Below are 22,087 nucleotides of genomic sequence, written 5' to 3' on the forward strand. Positions count from 1 at the left end.
CCCGCGTTTTAAAAAGGGCGACAGCGACCCACAACCGCAGCCGCAGCCTCAGCCGCAAAGCCCCGCCCCGCATCGGGCCACCGCTCTGCGCCTGCGCCCTTGGGATCAAGGCTGGGCCTTCCGCAAGCTCCGTCGGAAGCCTCCACTAGTCTCCTCCCTTAGGGTGGGACGAAGTTTGGGCCCTTGTGCCTATCATTTTTATCAGGCTTTAATGAGACTGGGTATTAAAGGAGAAAATGAAATGAGTTTATCTTTGGCCTAAAGTTAATCCACATTCTATTTGGATTTACCCCTCATCTAAAATAATGGTACAGTCCCACATTAGTCCCGCCCCCTGCCCCCACCCATACTTCTCCCTCCTCGCTAGCTAGGTAAATCGGCCTCTTCCGTCCTGTCGTCATCACGTCGCTCCGGAGGTAGTTCCACGCTCGGGTCCACGCCCTTCCAACGCGCAGCTTCACCTGCGCAGTTGCTAAGCGGCCTTGGATACCTGGCCGCGGGATGCTGGGCGGCGTCAGGTGAAGATGGTGGTCACTGGGCCTCAGGTAAGACGGACTCCGACCGTGGTGGGCCGGCCGAGGTGTTGGGAATTGGCGAGGGCCTCGCCGGACTGTCCTCGAGGCCGCTGGGCCCGTCTTAGAGAAAATTGAGGTCCGCTAGGGTAAAGTAAAAGTGGGGGGGGGCGCAGATATAGGCCCAGATCCCAGACCTCAGACTGGGCTCGAATCTAACTCGCCTTCGGCTGGGAGATGTTTAGTCATCCTGCTCAGTATGAAAGAGCATTGGACAAGAAACCATAATGTGACATCCTAGTTCCATCCCCTTTTTCTAGGAATCCTGCTCTTAGGAATCTGTCCTATGGCAAAAATAATTAATGGCAGAAGCAGAAATATGTACATTTCAGTAGGATCTACGATGGCAAAAAATTGAAAAGATGCTCATGAAGATTGAGTTTATTATGGCATAACCACGCAACCACTAATCTAATCAGAAGGCAGAATACAATGTTGTATGTACACACTGAAAATAAGCATAGGCATGGATGGAATGGAACATGAAAAGATAGCTGTGGTGGGATCATGGGGGGATTTTTTTTTTTTTAAGTGACAAAATGATTTTAAAGTTCAGCCTAAAAAATAAATATGTGGGACTAACGAGAAAAATTCTAAAACTTAAGAGTAATAAGAGAGATTAGCTCGTATCAGCACCACCAAGTATTATAACATACATATTATAAACCTGTAGTAATTAAAATAGTATGGGGCTTCCCTGGTGGCGCAGTGGTTGAGAGTCCGCCTGCTGATGCAGGGGACACAGGTTCGTGCCCCAGTCCGGGAAGATCCCACATGCCGCGGAGTGGCTGGGCCTGTGAGCCATGGCCGCTGAGCCTGCGCGTCCGGAGCCTGTGCTCTGCAATGGGAGAGGCCACAACAGTGAGAGGCACGCATACTGCAAAAAAAAAAAACCCCAAAACAACAACAACAACAACAAAATAAATAAATAAATAAAATAAAATAAAATAGTATGGAACTGGGCAGGATCTTACAGGCAGATAGAATATATAGAATTCATGATAAAATTCAGTTTTTAGGGATTTATTATATAGGCAAGGTGGTATTTTAAATTAGCATAGAAGGGATGGATTGGTGTCAGGCAGCTTGCTAGTAATTAAAACAATAACAAAATTAAAGCATCAAAATAAAGTCCAAATGGACTAAAATTTAAGTCTTAAAAATTTTGACATCATAAAAGTACTAGGAGAAAGCATTGTTGGATGTATTTATAATCTTAGCATGGTAAAAACTCTTCTAAAGGGCTTCCCTGGTGGCTCAGTGGTTAAGAACCTGCCTGCCAATGCAGGGGATACAGGTTCAAGCCCTGGTCCGGGAAGATCCCACATGCCATGGAGCAACTAAGCCCGTGCGCCACAATTACTGAGCTCATGTGCTGCAACTAGTGAAGCCCACGCACCTAGAGCCCGTGCTCTGCAACAAGAGAAGCCACCGCAATGAGAAGCTGGCGCACTGCAACGAAGAGTAGCCCCCATTTGCCGCAGCTAGAGGAAGCCCGCGTGCAGCAACGAAGGCCCAGCGCAGCCAAAAATAAATAAATAAATTAATTAATTAAAAAATAAAAACCCTTCTAAATATGTCATGCAATCCAGAAGCCAGAAAGGAAAAGATTAATGCTTTTGACTCTATAAAATTTTAAACTTTCTGTGTGGCCTGCAAAATTCAAGCAAACTAAACCAAAAAAACTACCAGCAGCTAAGTCTAAAGACAAATAAACTTATGGAAGTCTTTATTTAATGATCAATTAGAAAAATTTTAAACCCAATAGCAGAGTATATGAACAAGAAAATCAGAAGAAATACAAGTGGCCAATATAAACAGTGAAAGATGGCCATCTTACTAATTTCAAAGTGCAAATTAAAATAATAAGGATTTTTTTTTGCCTGTCTTATTAGCAAAGATTAAAAAAATTAAAAATAAGATTGTGTGGAAACAAATATATTAGCGTTAGTGGAAGTAAAAATTAGTACAATATTTTGGAGGGCAATTTGGAAATAATTTACTTAGCTATTCAACAGGTAGGAATTTATTCTATAGATATGCAAAGTGCACAAAAACATCATGTTCAAAGATGATGTTTGTAGTATTCTTTTACTAGCAAAAATTTTGGGGAAAAAACATGTCAATCAGTATATGAGTGGTTACATAAATTTCAGTACATCCACAAAATGGAATGCTGTGCAGCAGTTAAAAAAAAAGTGGTAGATCCATATATAGTGACATGGAAAGATGTGAAAGATACAGGTTAGGTGAAAAAAGTGTGTTGCAGAATAGTGCATATGGTCCTATTTAGTAAATAAAACTAAGTTACCATATGTATAAAGAGAATTTAGAAAACTATACCCCACACTTAACAATAGTTAGCAGTGAGGAATCAGGTTGGAAACATGGTTCCCCACACTGTAGTGTGATGGCAGGGCAGGGCCATGGAAGTGGGCTGATGGGAAGCCCAGGGTTTGCCTTGGGTTTCTGCAGCCATGATTTCAGCCTTTGAATTGTAGGGAAATTGTAGCTAAGTTGCAGCTGTGTACCTTTTTTAAAAATAGATTTATTTAATTAATTAATTTGTTTGTTTAATTTTTGGCTCCGTTGGGTCTTCGTTGCTGCGCGCGGGCTTCCTCTAGTTGCGGCAAGTAGGGGCTACTCTTCATTGCGGTGCGCCGGTTTCTCATTGCGGTGGCTTCTCTTTTTGTGGAGCATGGGCTCTAGGCGCGTGCGCTTCAGTAGTTGTGGCTCGCGGGCTCTAGAGCACAGGCTCAGTAGTTGTGGTGCACAGGCTTAGTGCACAACTGGGAAGATCTGTGGGATCTTCCCAGACCAGGGCTTGAACCCGTGTTCCCTGCGTTGGCAGGCGGATTCTTAACCACTGTGCCACCAGGGAAGCCCACCTTTTCTTAATGAATTATAAGAAGTAGACTATTGGTTCCTTTTAGGGTCTTTCTTTTGGAATATTGTTTATTGTTTCCCTTTTCTCTGATCCCTTCTTTTTTCCATAAAGTGACCATGGAGAAAGAGCTTCGGAGCACCATTCTTTTCAATGCATACAAAAAGGAAGTATTTACCACCAGCAATGGCTATAAATCCATGCAGAAAAGACTTCGGAGTAATTGGAAGATTCAGAGGTGACCGAGTGAATTGTTTTCCCTTCTAAGTGATAATAACAGCCTGCTTATAACACTGAAAAGTCTTTATTTTCTTATGTAAAATAGATTGTTTAGGTGGGAGGAATTCCATTTAAAGGTCGTTCAGAAAAAAATAAATGATTATTAAAACATATCTTTCAAAACTTGGCAATTAGCATATTACTAAGTGGTCCCCCCAAATCACAAATCAAGTAATTATTCCAGTTATACATATGCAAGTTTTTAAGAGGTTAGAGGCTTTCCCCATATTTTAACTTGGGTCAGTACTTTAGTTTAGGGAAAGGAAAAATGAAAGTATCTGTGTGTGTGTGTGTATGTGTGTGTGGTTTTTCTTAATGGGTAAAGGATGTGTAATCATACAAGCTAATGGTAGAGCTGATTGAATTAGTAGTTGGAGGACTTCTTTATGCTCTAGTGTGGTTTAATTTGGACACCTTGGCTTATAGGTAGTGCTTGAGCACAGGCTGATGACTGGGGCAGACCTATTAGAGGGGATTGTCACTTTGGGAGAGAGGCTGGACCAGGTACCTCTAAATCCCTTCATTTCTGTGCCTCTGTAGCCTCTGATTCCATACAGTCTAGATGCTAAAATAGCTCATAAATTGGTTTAAATAATGGATCTAACACTTGCTTTTAAAATCGTATTTCTAGCTTAAAAGATGAAATTACATCTGAGAAGCTAACTGGGGTGAAGCTGTGGATTACAGCGGGGCCAAGGGAAAAATTTACTGCAGCTGAGGTAAGAAATATCCGTAAAGAAGAAATGTAGTGAGATAGTTAGGAGCATGGGCTCTGAAATCCCGGGCTTAAATCCCTCTTCACCACTTGACTGCCTTAAGGTGGTCACTTCGTCTCTTTCTTCATCATAGAGTTGTTGTGATGATTAACTGAGTTAATGCATGATAAGTGCCAGACACATAGTGCAGGCTAACTCAATATTAACCATACTTCTTTGCCATGTTTTTGCTTTAAAAATAGGAAAATTCCATTTAAAATTAAGCTGTTTTTTATTCTGTTTCATGGACAAAGAATCGTTAAGTGTAAAACCCAAACAAAAATAACAAGTGTTGGGCTTCCCTGATGGCACAGTGGCTGAGAGTCCGCCTGCCGATGCAGGGGACACGGGTTTGTGCCCCGGTCCGGGAAGATCCCACATGCTGCGGAGCGGCTCCGCGACGGAAGAGGCCACAACAGTGAGAGGCCCGTGTACCACAAAAATAATAATAAATAAATAACAAGTATTGACAAAGATGTGGAGAAATGGGAACCCTTGTGCACTATTGGTGGAAAGGTAAAATGGTGCAGCCACTATGGAAAACAGTATGGCGGTTCCTCAAAAAATTAATAATAGAATTATATGATCCAGCAATCCCACTTCTGGATATATATATTCAAAAGAATGGAAAGCAACGTCTCAAAGAGGTGTTTGTACACCCATGTTCATCACAGCATTATTCACAGTAGCCAAAAGGTGGAAGCAACGCAGGTGTCCACCAACAGATGGTAAATAAAATGGGATCAATACATCAATGAATTATTACTCAGTCTTAAGAAAGAAGGCAGTTCCGGTACTTGCCGCGACATGCATGAATCTTGAGGACATTATGCTAAGTGAAATAAGCCAGTTACAAAAGGGCAAACGCTGTATGGTACCATTCATATGGTGTACCTAGAGTAATCAAATTCATAGAAAGTTGAAGTGGTAGTTGCCAGGACCTAGAGGGAGGAGGGAGACGGAGTTATTTTGTAATGGGTATGAAGGTTTTGTTTTGCAAGGTGAAGAGTTCTGTAGATTGTTTGTACAACATTTTGAATGTATTTAACTTTACTGAACTGTACACTTAAAAGTAGTTAAGAGGGGAGATTGTATATTATGTATATTTTACCACAGTTAAAAAAGCAAAAAACCCAGAACATAGCAAGAGCCTTTCTCACAGAGACTTGGAAGTGCTTGGTGTTCAGGGAGGGTTGTGGGGAGGAGGGAGGGAGTAGAGGCAGGGCGGGGCCGGTGTGGTCCTTAGACTTAGGTGTCCAAGGTCTCCTTCTCTTACTTTGGGTGAGGCCACGGGGAGGGGTCCACAGGGGAGCATTCCTGTTGTCCTTTTTTTTTAGATATTGGGGGTAGGAGTTTATTAATTAATTAATTTATTTTTGCTGCGTTGGGTCTTCATTTCTGTGCGAGGGCTTTCTCTAGTTGTGGCAAGCGGGGGCCACTCTTCATTGCGGTCCGCGGGCCTCTCACTATCGCGGCCTCTCTTGTTGCGGAGCACAGGCTCCAGACGCCCAGGCTCAGTAGTTGCGGCTCACAGGCCTAGTTGCTCCGCGGCATGCGGGATCTTCCCAGACCAGGGCTCGAACCCATGTCCCCTGCATTAGCAGGCAGATTCTCAACCACTGCGCCACCAGGGAAGCCCCTGTCGTCCTTTTTTTTCTCAACCTGACTGCAAGGCCGCCCTCTCATCTGGGAGGGGCATGGAGGGAGACATAACTATTTAATCAGGTTAATTGAGAGGAGGAGCAGGGATATCATCGGGAATGTGGAGGTGACCAGCCACTCCTACCCCATGAGACCCCTCGGAAAGTACACACAGCGGGCAGTGGCCTGCAAAGGAATACTGTTGGGCTTTGGTCCCACACTCTGATAGTTTCTCTTCCACCTCCCTTCTCCAGCTAGGGAGGAAAGAGAGGTGTCCCCGTCTGGGCCAAGGAGCAAGCAGCCTCAGGAAAGCCGGGGCATCCAGAGAGGGCCAGAGACCCATGCCTGGGCCTTCTTCCAAGAGGAGATGAGCGCCAGGCCAAACCTTTTTTCAGGCTTTCAGGGATGGGAAGCAGTGGCTTCCAAAAGACAAGGGTCCCTGGAGCGGCAGATTTTGTTCTTTGGAACTTTAGCCTAATGTTCTGTCACCAGACTAGACCAGCCCCTGGCACCATGTTTTCTCTTTAGAGTTGGAGTGAGGCGGGAAGGAAAGGGAGAAAAGCGTTTAGCTTCTGCCTAAGAACCAACATCCTGTTGTGTTTTTATGCTTCCACTGGGCTGATTGTAGTGGTCAGCAGAGGTCTTCATCCAGGGCAGAGATCACCGCTTTCCTGGTCATCGTTGCTGGTCTCTGAGGACTCGTAAAGGTTCAGTTCACACCTCAAGGGCTATGTGATCCCTCTTTGATGTTGTCCTCCAGAAACTTCTGTGACAGAACAGACATCATATGTCTGACATTAGATGCAAGAATCAAGCTAGAGGCGAGGCTGAATTCACAGTCTTCCCCTGTTTCCCACCTCACCTCCACTGGCTCATCACACTCGCTTAGTGGTGGTATTCAGTTATCTCCAGCAGCCCACGCCATGCTTCCCAACCCTGTCAGATCAAGGGCCACCTTATTACAAATGCCCCTTTATCATACTGAATTGAAAAGCGTAGATAATATAACTCATCACCATTTAAAAAAAAAGTTGATGCTCTAACTATATTAAAGGGAGATGATTTATTAAAAAAATATGAATTTCAAATTGTAAATGTATGGGCATATATACTCTAGAAGAATATGTATGTTTTAGTATGTTAATCCTTGAACTTACATACAGTTAGAACACTTCTTTACATTTGCCATTTTGAAACAAAGGCTAAGTGTAAATCTGAGTATACAGAATCACCGTGAATGGGACAGCCTGTTGTGTGGAGTCCAGAATCAGTGAAGTTTTGTCTCATTTGGGAGCAAGCCATCTTGGCGATGTTAACTGTTGCACTGTATTTTCTATATTTAGGGGATTGGGGGAGAGAAGCAAATCCAGGTTGTGTGCAAGAGGAAGAGGGCCGTGCTGTAGCAGAGCTGCTTTGGGACAGTGGTTTCCCAAGTGGGATGTGTGTGATGAACCACTGGGGTGCCAGAAGGAAATTATTCATATCTTTATCATCCTTAAAAATGTCCTTTTGGGGAGTTTTTGTTTTGTTTTTGGCCACGCTGCGCGGCTTGCAAGATCTTAGTTCCCCAACCAGGGATTAAACCCGGGCCCTCGGCAGTGAAAGCGCAGAGTCCTAACCACTGGACTGCCAGGGAATTCCCTGGGGAGAGTATTTTGTAATGATATAAATATACATACTTTCTATACATATTGGAGCGCACATTCAAATTTTTTCCTGATGGGGTGCTTGAAGAAAGTTGAGGGACTGTTGGTCTAGACCGCCCACCCCAGGTGTTCTTAGGCTAGGTCAACAAAATCAGCCCTAGATTTTCTTCTCTCCCCAGCTTTGTGAAAGCAAGAGAGCTTTCCAAGAGATAGGTAGACAGCATGCCTTTCTTATGTGGTTTGATCAGTCAGTGACTTGAACAGAATTTGTCCCTGAGAGATGGTATGAAATGCCTTTATCCTGATATCCTTGGCTGGCAGTGAGGAAAAGGTATGATCTCTATCAGTAGTTTTCAAACAGGGATGGCTTTGCTCACTCCACACCCCATCCCCCAACCCCAGGGGACATTTGGCAACATCTGGAGACATTTTTGATTGTCCAGAGAGGGTAGGTACAACTAGCATCTAGTGAGTAAAGACCAGGGATGCTGCTGATTGGTGGAGACCTGTGAGCTTCCTTTAGCTAATAGTTTTCCACTTTTAGTTTGCTGTCCAGATAGGCAACTTGGAAAATGTCATTTCAGTTTGAGTATTTTGGAGCTTTATACTAAAGACAAGTGTGGAAATCCTATACAGAGAGTAAATTTTATATTATCTTGATATAGATTTACATTTAAGTGCCTTTATAGATTTGAAGTTGTTTCTTTTTCATCTAGTTAAGGCCTTTTTTTTTTTTGGCTGTGTTGGATCTTCGTTGCTGCGTGCAAGCTTTCTCTAATTGCAGCAGGCGGGGGCTGCTCTTCATTGCGGTGCACAGGCCTCTCATTGCGGTGGCTTCTCTTGTTGCAGAGCACGGGCTCTAGGGCACATGGGCTTCAGTAGTTGTGGCGTGCGGGCTCAGTAGTTGTGGCGCATGGGCTTAGTTGCTCCATGGCATGTGGGATCTTCTCGGACCAGGGCTCGAACCCGTGTCCCCTGCATTGGCAGGCGGATTCTTAACCACTCTGCCACCAGGGAAGTCCCTAGTTAAGGTCTTATTCATAGTAGTTTGGATAAAAGTCTTCAAGGTATATTCATAGATTGTTTCTTTTTCTTTGTGTAGTTTGAAGTCCTGAAGAAGTACCTTGATGGCGGTGGAGATATCCTTGTAATGCTAGGAGAGGGTGGGGAATCCAGATTTGACACCAACATTAACTTTCTCCTAGAAGAATATGGAATCATGGTTAATAACGGTAATTATTATTGTTGTTTTAACAGAGGCAGTAATTTCCTGTTTATTATTTATATCATAGTCCTCTGGGCCTAACAGTACAATGGAAAAAGCCCTGGGCTGTGAGGGTGCATGGTCCAGGATTCTGGCCTCACCGGCAGTCTGAATTTTCTAGTGCTAGGCTTCTTCCATTTATAAAATGAGAGAGATTGGAATATAGTTCCAGGATTCCTTTCAGGTCAAAATTTGTATGTGTCTATAATATCAAACTTACTTCTAATCTAAGAAACGCCTTCCTCTCTTTTTCCCTTAAAGATGCTGTGGTTAGAAATGTATATTATAAGTATTTCCATCCTAAAGAAGCTCTAGTTTCCAATGGAGTCTTGAATAGGTAAGCATATTGAAAACAGAAATGACTTTGCCAATGACTCTCCCCTTTCCTACATGACTCTTCCCTTCTCCCTCTCACACATTCTTTTCTCTGGCCCTTTTTCCTTTCTTGCCTTTTCTAAAAATTTTATTATATCATAGTTTATTTTATTATATTACTTCTCATCCATCAAATTGCATTCCTCCCATCTTTTGAAACCTTACTCCACATCACCTTTTTGACGATCAGAATATATTCAGTTGCAAGTAAAGAAAACCCTATTTGGATGGGATTAAACAATACAGAGACTTTATTGATTCATGTCATTGAAAAGTCGAGAACTAGGGCAGGCTTTGGGTATGGATTGACTATAATATTCATAAGGTCATCAGGGCTCCAGTTCCATTTCTCTGCAGTTCTCTTGGCTCTGCTCTCCTGTTGTGGGGGAGCTGACTAGTTTTAACAGTTCCCAAATTTGTATCTTCATGCCACACCATTTAGGGCAAGAGCATATGCCTTGGTCCCAGCATTCCCAGCAATAGTAGACCTGGGGTTTGCTGTGACAGAAGGCATAGAATGCCCTGGTGGCACAGTTATGTCATATTTTCCACCCCTGGAACCTAGGATGAAGTCAGTTTTTTCTCATCCATTGGATCCTAAAACATAAATTAAGAGCTTTGAGAAAGTGAGAAATGAATGCATGAGGGGGCAACAACAGGGGCCTTCTGGGAGCTTTTCCCTATATTCCAAATGATTCATTCCACACTTGAACTTGCCAGGTACTCTGCTCGGTCTGAAGATAGAGAGTCTAGGACACAGGACTAGAATGCGGGTCTAGTGCATATATGGACCTTTCCCTCAGGACTCAAGAAAGAGGAACTGATTCTTATATTTTCATGTTCACTTTTTCAGGCTTCCCAATAGAGCTGTAGGTGTGTAGGAGTACCTTTATTTGATTTTTAAGAATGGTATTTTGAACAAGTCTGCACAATACTTGTATCTAATTCATAGTTACTATTAATGAATGGATTGTGAAATTCCTAAAATTTTTTGTTTACTAGATTTTAATTTTTTTCTTCAAGGGAAATTAGCCGAGCTGCAGGGAAGGCAGTGCCTGGAATCATTGAAGAGGAGAGCAGTGGAAACAATGCCCAGTGAGTGTTTTCTGAGGCCACCTGAAGAGGATGTATTTGCCATTTGAAGAGTTTTCTTTTTCAAAGCGAAGCATTTTCATTTCTGATTACAAAAGTAATTCTCACCAAAAACCAGATTGATCAGTTCAAAAGGAAGAAAATAGAAGTCCTCCGGCATAAATCCATGCCCCTCTCCCCAAAGATAATCCTTCTTAACAGTATTTAGATTTTTTTCGGGAATTCTCTGGCGGTCCAGCGGTTAGGACTCCGTGCTTCCACTGCAGGGGGCATGGGTTCAGTCCCTGGTCAGGGAACTAAGATCCTGCATGCCGCACTGTGTGGCCAAAAAAAAAAAAAAAGGTATTCAGATTTTTAAATTTTTTTTCATATATAAAAATTGAGTTAGGTACTTTATCCTTTTTATGACTGGATTAAACTGGATGTATCCTAATCTACTCAATCTCCTATTATTGAACATTTAGGTAGTTTATAATATTTTGGTTTAATAATACCACCTAACATTCATTGAGCACTTACTGTGTCACAGGCATGTATTATTACCTCATTTAATCCTCACAACAACCTATAAGGTTGTTGACAAGATAACAGTTTAATTGCCCAAGCTCACTTGACTAGTAAGTGTCAGAACTGAGTTTCAAACCTAGGCAGTCTGCTCTAGGGCCTGTACTCTTAACTTCTTTTCCTTACTGTTATTATAAACAGTTTTATATTATCATAAATAACAAAGCACAAAGTAAATGTCTTTGTATGTACAATTTGTGCACTTAATGCTAATATCTTAGTAGGCCAGATTCTTAGCATTGCCAAATGCGATGCATTGCCAAGTCACCCTCCAGGCTTTTGTAACATTTACAGTCCCTGTGAACAGGCCCCTTTTCCCTCTCTTGCCAGCATGGAATATTCTGTTGAAAATGATACCACTTTATTTTAACTTGCAATTCTTTTTTCTTTTCTTTAATAAGTTTATTTATTTTTATTTATTTTATTTTTGGCTGCGTTGGGTCTTCGTTGCTGTTCGTGGGCTTTCTCTAGTTGCGGAGAGCGGGGGCTACTCTCCGTTGCGGTGCGCGGGCTTCTCATTGCGGTGGCTTCTCTTGTTGGGAGCACAGCCTCTAGGGACGTGGGCTCTAGAGCGCAGGCTCAGTAGTTGTGGTGAACGGGATTAGTTGCTCCGCGGTATGTGGGATCTTCCTGGGCCAGGGCTCGAACCCATGTCCCCTGCGTTGGCAGGCGGATTCTTAACCACTGCGCCACCAGGGAAGCCCCAATTCTTTGATTATTATGAATGGGATGGCTTTTAAAGTCTACTGGCTGATTGTATTTATTCTGTGAATTCCTGCTCACTGCTTTTTTGCCTGTTTTTCTATTAATAGTTTGTTTTTTCTTATTCAATTATAAGACCTCCATGGGTTGCAAATGTTTTTCCCAGTTTACCTTTTTACTTTGGGGTATTTTGCCCCATAGAAGTTGAATGTTTTTATATAATTAAAGCATATTACAAAGCTCTAGTAGTTAGAATAATGTGATACTAATACAGAAATAGTGAAAAATAAATTAAAAAATTAGAATGAGATCCAAAATATGTGGAAGGTAGGGGTTATTAGTTTATAGTTAAAGTGACATTTCAAATTATTGGGGAATGAATGGTATAATTTTTTTTTTTTTTTTTTTTTGCGGTACGTGGGCCTCTCACTGTGTGGCCTCTCCCGTTGTGGAGCACAGGCTCCAGACGCGCAGGCTCAGTGGCCATGGCTCATGGGCCCAGCCTTTCCGCGGCATGTGGGATCTTCCCGGACCGGGGCACGAACCCATGTCCCCTGCATTGGCAGGCGGACTCTCAACCACTGCGCCACCAGGGACGCCCTGGTATAATTTTGGCTAATCATTTGGAAAAACATTTCCATTTTCATGCCACGCCCCAAAATATATTTCAGATGGATTAAATCTTTAAATATTAAAAATGAAACCATAAAAAGCACTAAAAGAAACTATAGGTGAATGTTTTGTAATCTTAGAGTACAAAAGACCTTTCTTAGTATGAAACCAAGGTAAAGTCATAAAGAGGAAAATGTATAGCAACATATATCATAAGTTGACATTTTTGACATTCAAGAATCACAATCTGATTCTTGGTGAATAAGTGAAAGAACTGTGGACTTGGAGTTAGAAGGATTTAGAATTTCCTGACTTCATGCCTTACTTGCAGCGTGACCCAGGGCAAAGTAACTCTTAGCTTCAGTTGCCATATCTGTGTAATGGGGACAGTATTAATCTTACAAAGTTCTTGGGAAACTCCAGTGTGGCAGTACGTGTGGAAGTGCTCTGTAAGATAGAGGGCATTGTACCTTACCTGTGATGTGACCATCATTACTTCTCAGTAGTTGTCGTGAAGGGCAGATGGCAGGTTGTTAATTTCCTGGGTCATCCCGGAAGCAGCACAGTGTCTTGGGAGGCTTTGAGGTGGGATAAGCAGTCCTGCTTTGTGCTTTGAAATATCTTGACCTAATGGAGTCTCAAGCTCTCATTTAGCCCCATTTTTTATCATGTCCCTTTTTCCTTCTCCTACTCAGCCGTAGCCGCACTGACTTTGTTCTGATTCCTTAAGTATGCCAAGCTCTGTCTCACCTTAGGGCCTTCACATATCTGCTCCCTCTTCCAGGAGTATACTCTCCCAGCTAATCTTACTCATTCACACTTGGTTAGAAAAACTCCTGTATTTGTGTTGGGGGTGGGTGTTTAACCTTATGCTTAAAGTCTTATCAAAATGTCAGTCTGATTGATTTCTTAGTAATAATAAAAGAAATAGAGGAGTGTAAATAATAGCTTGACAATTTCTGTCATATAATCATTCTACCTTCCTCCTTAAGAATGATCTCCCTTGAGTGCGTTTGGGGAAGGTGTGGGGAAGAATGTGCCCTGACACCCACAGAACTGTTTCTCCCACTTACCTTTTCTTCCTCCTTGGCAACTGCTCATTTTTTTCTGTTCTTGTCCTGGAAATCATGGGCTGCACCCCCCTTACTGGGATACTACTGGGGTAGGGGCGGAAGGAGGAGAATGGGGAACATGGGGCAGGTACCACTTCTCAACCACGGTGAGACACAGAAGTCATAGCAGTAGGTGAGACTTTACTGAAGGGATGGGGAAAACTAACACTGGAAGGAAATAATTTAAAACTTAAGCTAAAAAGAATGGTCTAAGAGAAAGGAAAATTAAAATCTTCATAAGGAACTCTTCATGGGTATTCCCTCTGCCCATTCCCCCTCCCCTCCTGCCCCGGTTTCCAGTTGTATGCTTTGGTTTTAAGATTCTCGTTTCTTTCCTTTCTGAGGACACTTCCTTCAAACAAATACCTTTGCAGAGCTCCATTTTTCTTTCACTAAAACCCTAGCCCCTCCTGCAGGGGTTGACCTCCTCTAGGTCTGCACCCCACCCTTATCCCCTCCATCCCACACCCTTTCTAGGAGTACATTGCCCCAAGTACTGATTCACTCAAGACACTCGCAGTCTTTGCTAGGACAGTGGAGAGTAGAGGAGGGACTCCAAAGCAGGTCTGTGTAAAAGTGTCCAGTGTGGGATAAATATATGCCTCTATTGATATAAGCACTCAACAGGTAGCATACCCTTCTGATGACAGATACTCATTCTTAGAGATAACATCAGTCAAATTTATAAGGGAGAGGAAAGTATTTACATCTAAGACATTGTTACACAGAGCAGGCTCATGTATGGCTCTGGTTCAGTTCTTAGATGAGGCCCCCTCTTCTTCCTCTTCCTCCGTTGGGCTACTTTAGTTCTTCCAGTTACAGTCATTTACACGTACGATTGTAAATTGTTAATTTATACTCACATTTCTTAAAATGCTTTATTAAACCTGTAGCTAGAGTGATACTAATTTTAAGTTAACAAACCAAAGCTTATAGAGTATTTTGTTTGTTTGTGACTTGCTCGAGAAACACTGAGATTACCTTCAAAAAATTTTTATTCATTAAAAAAAAACCTTGAATATTTCTTTATTTCTTTCAGGGCTCTCACCTTTGTCTATCCTTTTGGTGCCACATTGAGTGTCATGAAACCAGCAGTGGCTGTTCTGTCCACAGGCTCTGTCTGTTTCCCACTTAACAGACCCATCCTGGCTTTCTATCACTCGAAGGTACAGCCTTTCTTAGATAAGGGTGGATGTGTAATTTTTATTACTGAAATAGGAAGAACTACTTTAGTTTCCGTGGGGTTTCATATATTTTCTCTTTTTTTTTTGGCTGCGCCACTATGTGGGATCTTAGTTCCCTGACCAGGGATTGAACTCATGCCCCCTGCAGTGGAAGCTTGGAGTCCTAGCCACTGGACCACCAGGGAACTCCCATATTTTCTCATTGGTCTTCACAATAGTCCTGTGAAGTAGGATTTCAATGAACTACCTTTTACTTATGGGGAAACAGTGGATTGTCCAGTCATTGATGGAATCAAGACTATACCTAGCTCTTATTCTAGATCCAAAGCCTTTCCACTGTAGCATGAGGCCACTGTAGTATAACTGTCTCTGACTACCAGCTCTCACCCTCAGTATAAGAGAATCCATTCAGAGAAAGGTTGAGTTAGCAGCCTATACCACAGTGCGCAGAATTGTGCTGCTGGTATTTTAGTGTGTCCCAGGAAAACATACCAGAAGACTAGTTGTTCAATTCTCATCCTGGAAACCCCACAAAATGTGGGAACAGGTGGTCCCAGAGGACACAGCCATCCTCATTATCACCCCACATATCCACTGCCTTTTAATTCATGTTTGCTGAATTCACCTTCATCTGTCTACCAAGACTTGGAATTCACCAGCTGACCTCTCAGTTTTTCTCCAGAGACTTGCATGTCTCTAGCTACACATGATTCTGTTTTTCTTTGTGGGACCTAAGTATTACTTTTCCCTCTTATATTTAAAAGCTCTGACGTCATTTTTATTAGGAAGTAAATAAATGTCTACACTGTGTTTGAAAGATGATATGTAGACAAAATTGGTATAGCTATTAATGGTAGTTAGTCTCTTCTAAACAGCAGGAAATACTGTTTTAAAATTAAACTGTTATTGGACTTCCCTGGTGGTCTAGTGATTAAGACTCTGTGCTTCCACACACAGAACTAAGAACACACAGAACTTAGTCCGGGAACTAAGATCCCGCATGCCCCACGGCACGGCCAAAAAAAACCAAATTAACATGTTGTTAAATGATTCAAGACATGGAAATAACTGTTTACATTAAATGTCTGTTTATAGGCACAAAAGTAATGAGACACCATCTTAAGGGGCCTCTGGTAGTATAATACTAGAACTGTTATAATTATTTGATTTTCTAACTGTGCACAGAGATTTTACCTGGCTTAAGCAGTGGATTTTTATGGAGCATCTGTTGGGTACAGAATTCTGTGCTAAGTGTGGTGATTCTTCTAGAATGCATGAGATTATCATGTGCTCATTGCCTAGCTATTTAAAGCCCATTTTCTCCTCCCGATAGGCTTTCAGTCCTGCCTTATAAACACAATCTTTCAGAGAGCTTGTTGCCTGTCACTCTTGTTGGTGAGATGAAGCAGTGATCCCAGGGAGAGGCTCCATCGGGAACCCATAGCAGCGCCAGGCTAGCACCGGGGCGTTCTGCCTCCTTGCCCAGGGCCATTGCCTTCCTTGAGCTTATCATGGTCCTTTCTAGGTCTTTGGTTTACTGGGATAGACTCATTAACATTGAAGGAGCAAATTGGTCCTTGAGTAGACATACTCTTATTTAATTGGAACAAAGTATAGACAGATGCTGGAAAAGGAAGCTGAAGACAATGGTAGAATCAGTCAGGACAGAATAAAAGGATTAAAGGATGATGTATAATCTATTTGAAATAAATGAGGTAGGGAAAAGAAAGTACAGTTGACTCTTGAGCAGTGCAGGGGTTTGAGGTGCCAGCCCTCTGCACAGTGGAAAATTGTGTGTTACAGAGTCAGTCCTCTGTATATGCGGTTGTGCATCTGAGAATTCAACCAACCACGGATCGCATAGTACAGTACTCTTTACTATTGAAAAAAATGCGCTAGTAAGTGGGCCCATGCAGTTCAAACCCATGTTGTTCAAGGGTCAACTGTATACTAAGGAAAAGATAATATAAATCTGACTGTGAGTAGAGGTGTAGGTATTTACTCACCTACAGGGATTCAGATCGCAGCCCAGTTCATTCAGTCACGTCCCTGCTATTTCTATAGAATTCCACCCAATTCACTTCCTATTCTCAGTAACCTATCTGTTTGCAGTGGTTATGGTATAGTAATCGTATTATTTTTCCTCTGAAGCATTTGCTTTTAATGTGGGACAGGTCAGAGTTTGTTTTGCAAATTTTGTTTTATTTACAGAATTTGTGCATTTGTAGCTCAACAACTCTGCTTAGGTGTCATTCTTTCCCAGCGTGGTTGCAGTTGTGCCTGTTCTCTGTATGCGATGTTGCTAGAAAATCTGATTTCATTTTGTGTTTTTAATATTGCACTGTTTGTTTTCTCATTACAAAAATAATATATGCTCATTGTAGAAAGTTTTTTAAATGCAGAGATGCACTGCTCTGAGGCAGCCCAGGCTGACGTTTTGATCATTTTCTCCCACTTTTGCTTGTGCCTCATTTTTGTTTACTTGCCTCACAGGCTTTAAGCTCCAATAGCTGTACAATTGATGGTACACTTTTTTTTTAGCCTAATGTTATGACAGAAGCATTTTCCCATATTATTGAGAAACCTTTCTAATATATAATTTAACAACTGGGGGAAGTTCCATTATTCTTAACCATATTTCTGTGGGTGGACATTTGGATTTGTTTCTAATCTTCTGTGATTATGACTATAAAGTTGTGCAGAGTTTTTGGTATATTTTATACTGCTTTGTTGCGTTTGTTGACAGTTTCAGCAACGTTGTGTCAAAGAAGTTACTTCACTAAACCTGACCAACACTGTTTATAGTCATGTTTTTCTTATTAATCTGATAGGAAAAAGTACTTTGTTTTGATTTTTTAAAATTACTAATATTAAAGTTTTTATTATTAACCAGTTGTTTCTTTTGTGAATTTTTCATGCTTGTGGCTTAGTTTTCTGTTTGGATCTTAAATACTGTTTTTTGGTATTCATAAATGTCTAAATCTTTATAGATTATCTATGGATTTGTCTGTTTTTTCCTTTAAGATTATGATATTCATTTATAATTTCACTAACAATGGGAAAATACTGTCGAACGAATTCACACTGCTTTCTATTAATGTCAAATTGAAGGGTATAGAAGTGTCTAAATTGAGAAGCAGGTTGGAATATAGGTGTTATGATAATTGACATTTCTAGACCATTAAAATACCCATGTGGATTGGCACTTCTTAGTGTATAAGACATTTGCTCACATGGTTGTAATGATAAGTGTTTGGGGACTGAAATGCACGTGGTACATTTTGGGATCTGAATATCTGACACTGCTTTGTCATCAACAGAACCAAGGTGGGAAACTGGCAGTGCTTGGCTCATGTCACATGTTCAGTGACCAATATTTGGATAAAGAAGAAAACAGCAAAATCATGGTAAGCTCTTCTCTTTTATCTAATGAATAATATGTATGATTTTCCTGTCATTAAAAAAAAAAAAGTACTGCTGCGTTCATCTAGTCATTTAAAACCAGCTATTCAGAACCCATTATACACCAGGCACTAAGGATACAAAGATGATTCAGGCATAGTCTCTGCTCTAAAAAAGTATATAGGACCCTGAGAGAGAATGTGAGAGACAGAGAAGTAAATCCAGAAGGACGTGGCGAGTGTTTCTAAGCACACCACCCCGGGCTGGGAGCCACCCTGGAGAAGTGGGGAGGAGCAGACCCAAGCCGGGCCTCCCGTATAGAGCCTAGGAACTCAAACTTTCTTCGAAAAGCCACGGGGAGCCCTTGTAGAGTGTCCAGCAGCCTTGGGCATAGTCAGATCTGTGAATGCAGAAGATGGAAGGGAGAGGGCAATCTGGAGCCAGTTAGGAGGCTGGCAGAGAAGGAACAAGGACCTGAATGAAGGCAGGGAAGGTGTCAGTGGGGGGAGGGGCTGGCCAGCACAGTGGGATTTAGGAGGGGTTATGATAGGACTGTCCCTGATTGAGGCGGGGAAGGAGGGAAAGGCATGGCAAGTGCAAAGGAAACATGTCCTGTGAAGGGTGACGGGGTGCAGGCCAGAGCTGGATGTTGGCGTGATGCCGGTGACTCACTCAACCAGAGGGAGAAGGTCCCACTGAGCTTTCTCATTAATGAAATAAGTTCCTTCAGCCTTAAGGATTATTGTCTTATTGAGAGATTGATTTAAGATCTCGTTTCTGGGAATTCCTTGGCGGTCTGGTGGTTAGGACTCTGCACTTTCACTGCCGAGGGCTTGGTTTCAGTCCCTGGTTGGGGAACTAAGATCCCACAAGCTGTGAGCTGCGGCCAAAAAAAAAAAAAAGGATCTTGTTCCTGTAGAATCTACACGAAGTTCCAGCGTCTTTATCACATTCTGGGGGCATCTTATTATATTGTACTTTTTAAGTCCAGACTGTCATCAGCACATTACACAGGGATTGTTTCAGAACAATGAACAAATTTTAATAAATTCTGGCTGGTGATTAAAGGTTAGAGTGCCCTAAGATAAATGATAAATTTCCAATAATAAAAATGGCACTAGGGTAAGGAAAACTTTGCAGTTTTCATATTATTTCACCAAGATAAGGGTGGCTACACTTTTTCAAATCACTGGTGGGTATTCTCTTTCCCTTTATCATTTTTCTTGATTGGTTTAATTCCCTAGTCCTGCCCTCAGCTTTCTCAAATAACCAAATGGGTAATTCTGTGTTTATTTTTTTTAATTTAGGATGTTGTTTTCCAGTGGCTCACAACAGGAGACATCCACCTAAACCAGATTGATGCTGAGGACCCAGAGGTAGGAGGTTGTGAATCATTAAAAAAAACTTTGAAATGAAAAATGGGTCCAGCTTCTCAGCACCACTTCTAACAGTTCCAAAGGAATATCTATCTCTTACTTTATCTGTTAGACAGATGGCAAGAAGTGATGCTTTTTAAATTTATTTATTTATTTTTGGCTCTGTTGGGTCTTCGTTTCTGTGCGAGGGCTTTCTCTAGTTGTGGCAAGCGGGGGCCGCTCTTCATCGCAGTGCGCAGGCCTCTCACAATCGCGGCCTCTCTTGTTATGGAGCACAGGCTCCAGATGTGCAGGCTCAGTAGTTGTGGCTCACGGGCCCAGTTGCTCCGCGGCATGCGGGATCTTCCCAGACCAGGGCTCGAACCTGTGTCCCCTGTATTAGCAGGCAGATTCTCAACCACTGCGCCACCAGGGAAGCCCAAGGAGTGATGCTTTTTGGCAAGACGAAGGCCATGTTGTAAAAAAATAATAAATCAATGAATTATATAATTCGTCGTAGAGTTCAGTGGGGTGGGAGCCTCTCTCTGTATATGTAATAATTGGAATTTAATTTAATGTATGCCCTCTGGCCCAAACTTTCAGAGTCAGTATCTCTAGAGAAATACTTCTTTCAAAAATATGAAGGGTAAAAAATTAATTTTTTCATGAAGAAACAAAGATCATCAGAATTTAAGTTTTAAACTCTCATTTTGTTGCCTTTAGGAATAACAATCCTAAGGGCATTATGATAATACTTATCAGACAAATCAGAGTGGTGAGACCGGCACTGGACTAGGAACCAGTAACTACATTCTAGGTCCCACTCCACCATGAGCCCTGGGACCTTAAGCAGGTTATTTCGGACCTTTTTCATCTTAGTTTTCTCATTAGTTTTGGGAACACTAATACCTGTGTTCTTTGTCTCACAGGATAATTGTGAGGCCTAAATGAATAGATGTAAATTTACTTGTTAAACTAAAGGCTGTAAAAAGGGCTGTATATCTATCAAGACGTTAAAAAAAAACTCTTGTATTTATTATCTACCAAGCACTGTATATCACATACTTCCACATAAATCCTCCTGTTTAAACCTCACCGCAGCCCTGGGAGGTAGATGGTCTGATTCTCATTTTACAGATGAGGAAACTGAAATTCTTCAGGATTGTAATATGCCCAAAGAGCAAGCAATTACAGAGCTGGGACTCAAACCCAGGTCTCCTAATTCAAAGTCTACTCGTTCTTCCTTTAGTTCTGTGTTTCTTAAACTCTGAAATGTCAGGAAAGTGATTTCTTGGCGATGGGTAGCAGGAGGTGGGCAGAGGCCATCAGAAATGGCTGCCCACTGACTGCTCCTGCCCTCAGCTGAGGACTGACTTCTCTGGGAAACCCAGGGGCTGACTAGGGTTAGCAAACATGAGAGCCCTATGTCTAAAATACTCCCTTACATGGAAACATTAAGTGTGGAGCAATTTTGCTTAAATTTCTCCTGAAAAGTGATGTTCGCCCCCAAAACAGAAGAATTGGGGTACAGCCAGGAATTCGCTTTGCAGGTCTCACAGGACCCAACTCTGAGTGGACGGCATCTCTGACAGCCGCCAATCCTACTTAGAGTGTCGTGGGTCGAGGGAAGCAGCACTAAGAGGTGCTGCGTCTGCTCCTGTCCTGTGTGGCCACTTTGCTCCTGCTAAGTTTCTGTCATTCCTGTTTTCTAGCTGAGGAAGCTGAAGTAAGTAAATTCTTCAAGGTTACCACTTCGATTAATACCTGCTCAAGCCATTCTTAACGCCCACTTCAGGCTGATTCTGGAGCCTGAGCCTTTTCTACTGCTCTGTTGTTCACACTCCACCACGTGTGACACTGGGCTGGTTCCAAAGGGAAGAAGCATCAGTAGAAACCAGAGGAGGGGAGTGTTGTTAAGGCCTTTCTCTAAAACCGTGCAGTTTCATATATCTTCCAGTTGTGAGACCTGGTGAAAAACATTCTTTGTATTGTAAGGCTTTGGAAAGTAAAACACTGGACCCAGTAACATTGTACAGTAAGAAATTCTGAAAATCTAAACTTCCTGTGATTTCACATCAGATCTTATTATGTGGGAATGGGTTTCAAACCCAGACAATAGCCCAGTTTCAAATGATATTTAATAAAATAATAGTTTGATAAAGAGCTGAAGGAATTTACATAACAAGTTTTAACCTCAAAATCTGCCAGGAAGTCATGAAAACCAGTGGTCTTGGGAGCACTCTTTTTATTTATTTATTTATTTTAACATCTTTATTGGGGTATAATTGCTTTACAGTGGTGTGTTAGTTTCTGCTTTATAACAAAGTGAATCAGCTATACATATATCCCCACATCTCCTCCCTCTTGCGTCTCCCTCCCACCCTCCCTATCCCACCCCTCTAGGTGGTCACAAAGCGCCAAGCTGATCTCCCTGGGGAGCACTCTTTTTATGTTTCTGTCTGGACATCTAAGTCCTTGCTACTTGTCTGAACTAGGATTTTGTAGCAGGCTTCTGTGCGGAGCTAAGAATCAGCCACGGGACCTTTGGGATTGCTGGGCCCATACTTACCTCTGTGCCGTGACCCGAGTGTATGTTCTGCCATAGTCAGCACCCTTGTTACTGCTCTCACCTTCATCCCTGTCCTATT

The 22,087-nt window shown here is 42.1% G+C and overlaps 1 protein-coding gene across 4 annotated transcripts in view; it reads left to right on the forward strand.

The window, feature by feature from the left end:
• The first annotated feature begins 400 nt into the window (after positions 1–400).
• Positions 401–22,087, forward strand: part of IFT52 (intraflagellar transport 52) — a 35,341-nt gene continuing 13,654 nt past the window's right edge. For 2 of the 4 annotated variants that reach the window (XR_014297667.1, XM_082669613.1), the window contains exons 1-9: positions 418–545; positions 3,571–3,694; positions 4,367–4,454; positions 8,880–9,009; positions 9,303–9,378; positions 10,440–10,511; positions 14,538–14,664; positions 18,003–18,089; positions 19,392–19,460. Coding sequence is in view for 3 of the 4 variants with exons in the window: in XM_082669613.1 (XP_082525739.1) it covers positions 3,576–3,694; positions 4,367–4,454; positions 8,880–9,009; positions 9,303–9,378; positions 10,440–10,511; positions 14,538–14,664; positions 18,003–18,089; positions 19,392–19,460 (768 nt within the window). In the remaining variant the exon portion in view is untranslated. Of the gene's footprint in view, positions 546–3,570; positions 3,695–4,366; positions 4,455–8,879; positions 9,010–9,302; positions 9,379–10,439; positions 10,512–14,537; positions 14,665–18,002; positions 18,090–19,391; positions 19,461–22,087 lie in introns of all 4 variants that reach the window. The other 2 variants (XM_082669614.1, XM_082669615.1) reach the window with 2 other exon arrangements.

This window comes from Grampus griseus, assembly GCF_964374135.1.
Source record: "Grampus griseus genome assembly, chromosome: 14".
Taxonomy (NCBI): domain Eukaryota; kingdom Metazoa; phylum Chordata; class Mammalia; order Artiodactyla; family Delphinidae; genus Grampus; species Grampus griseus.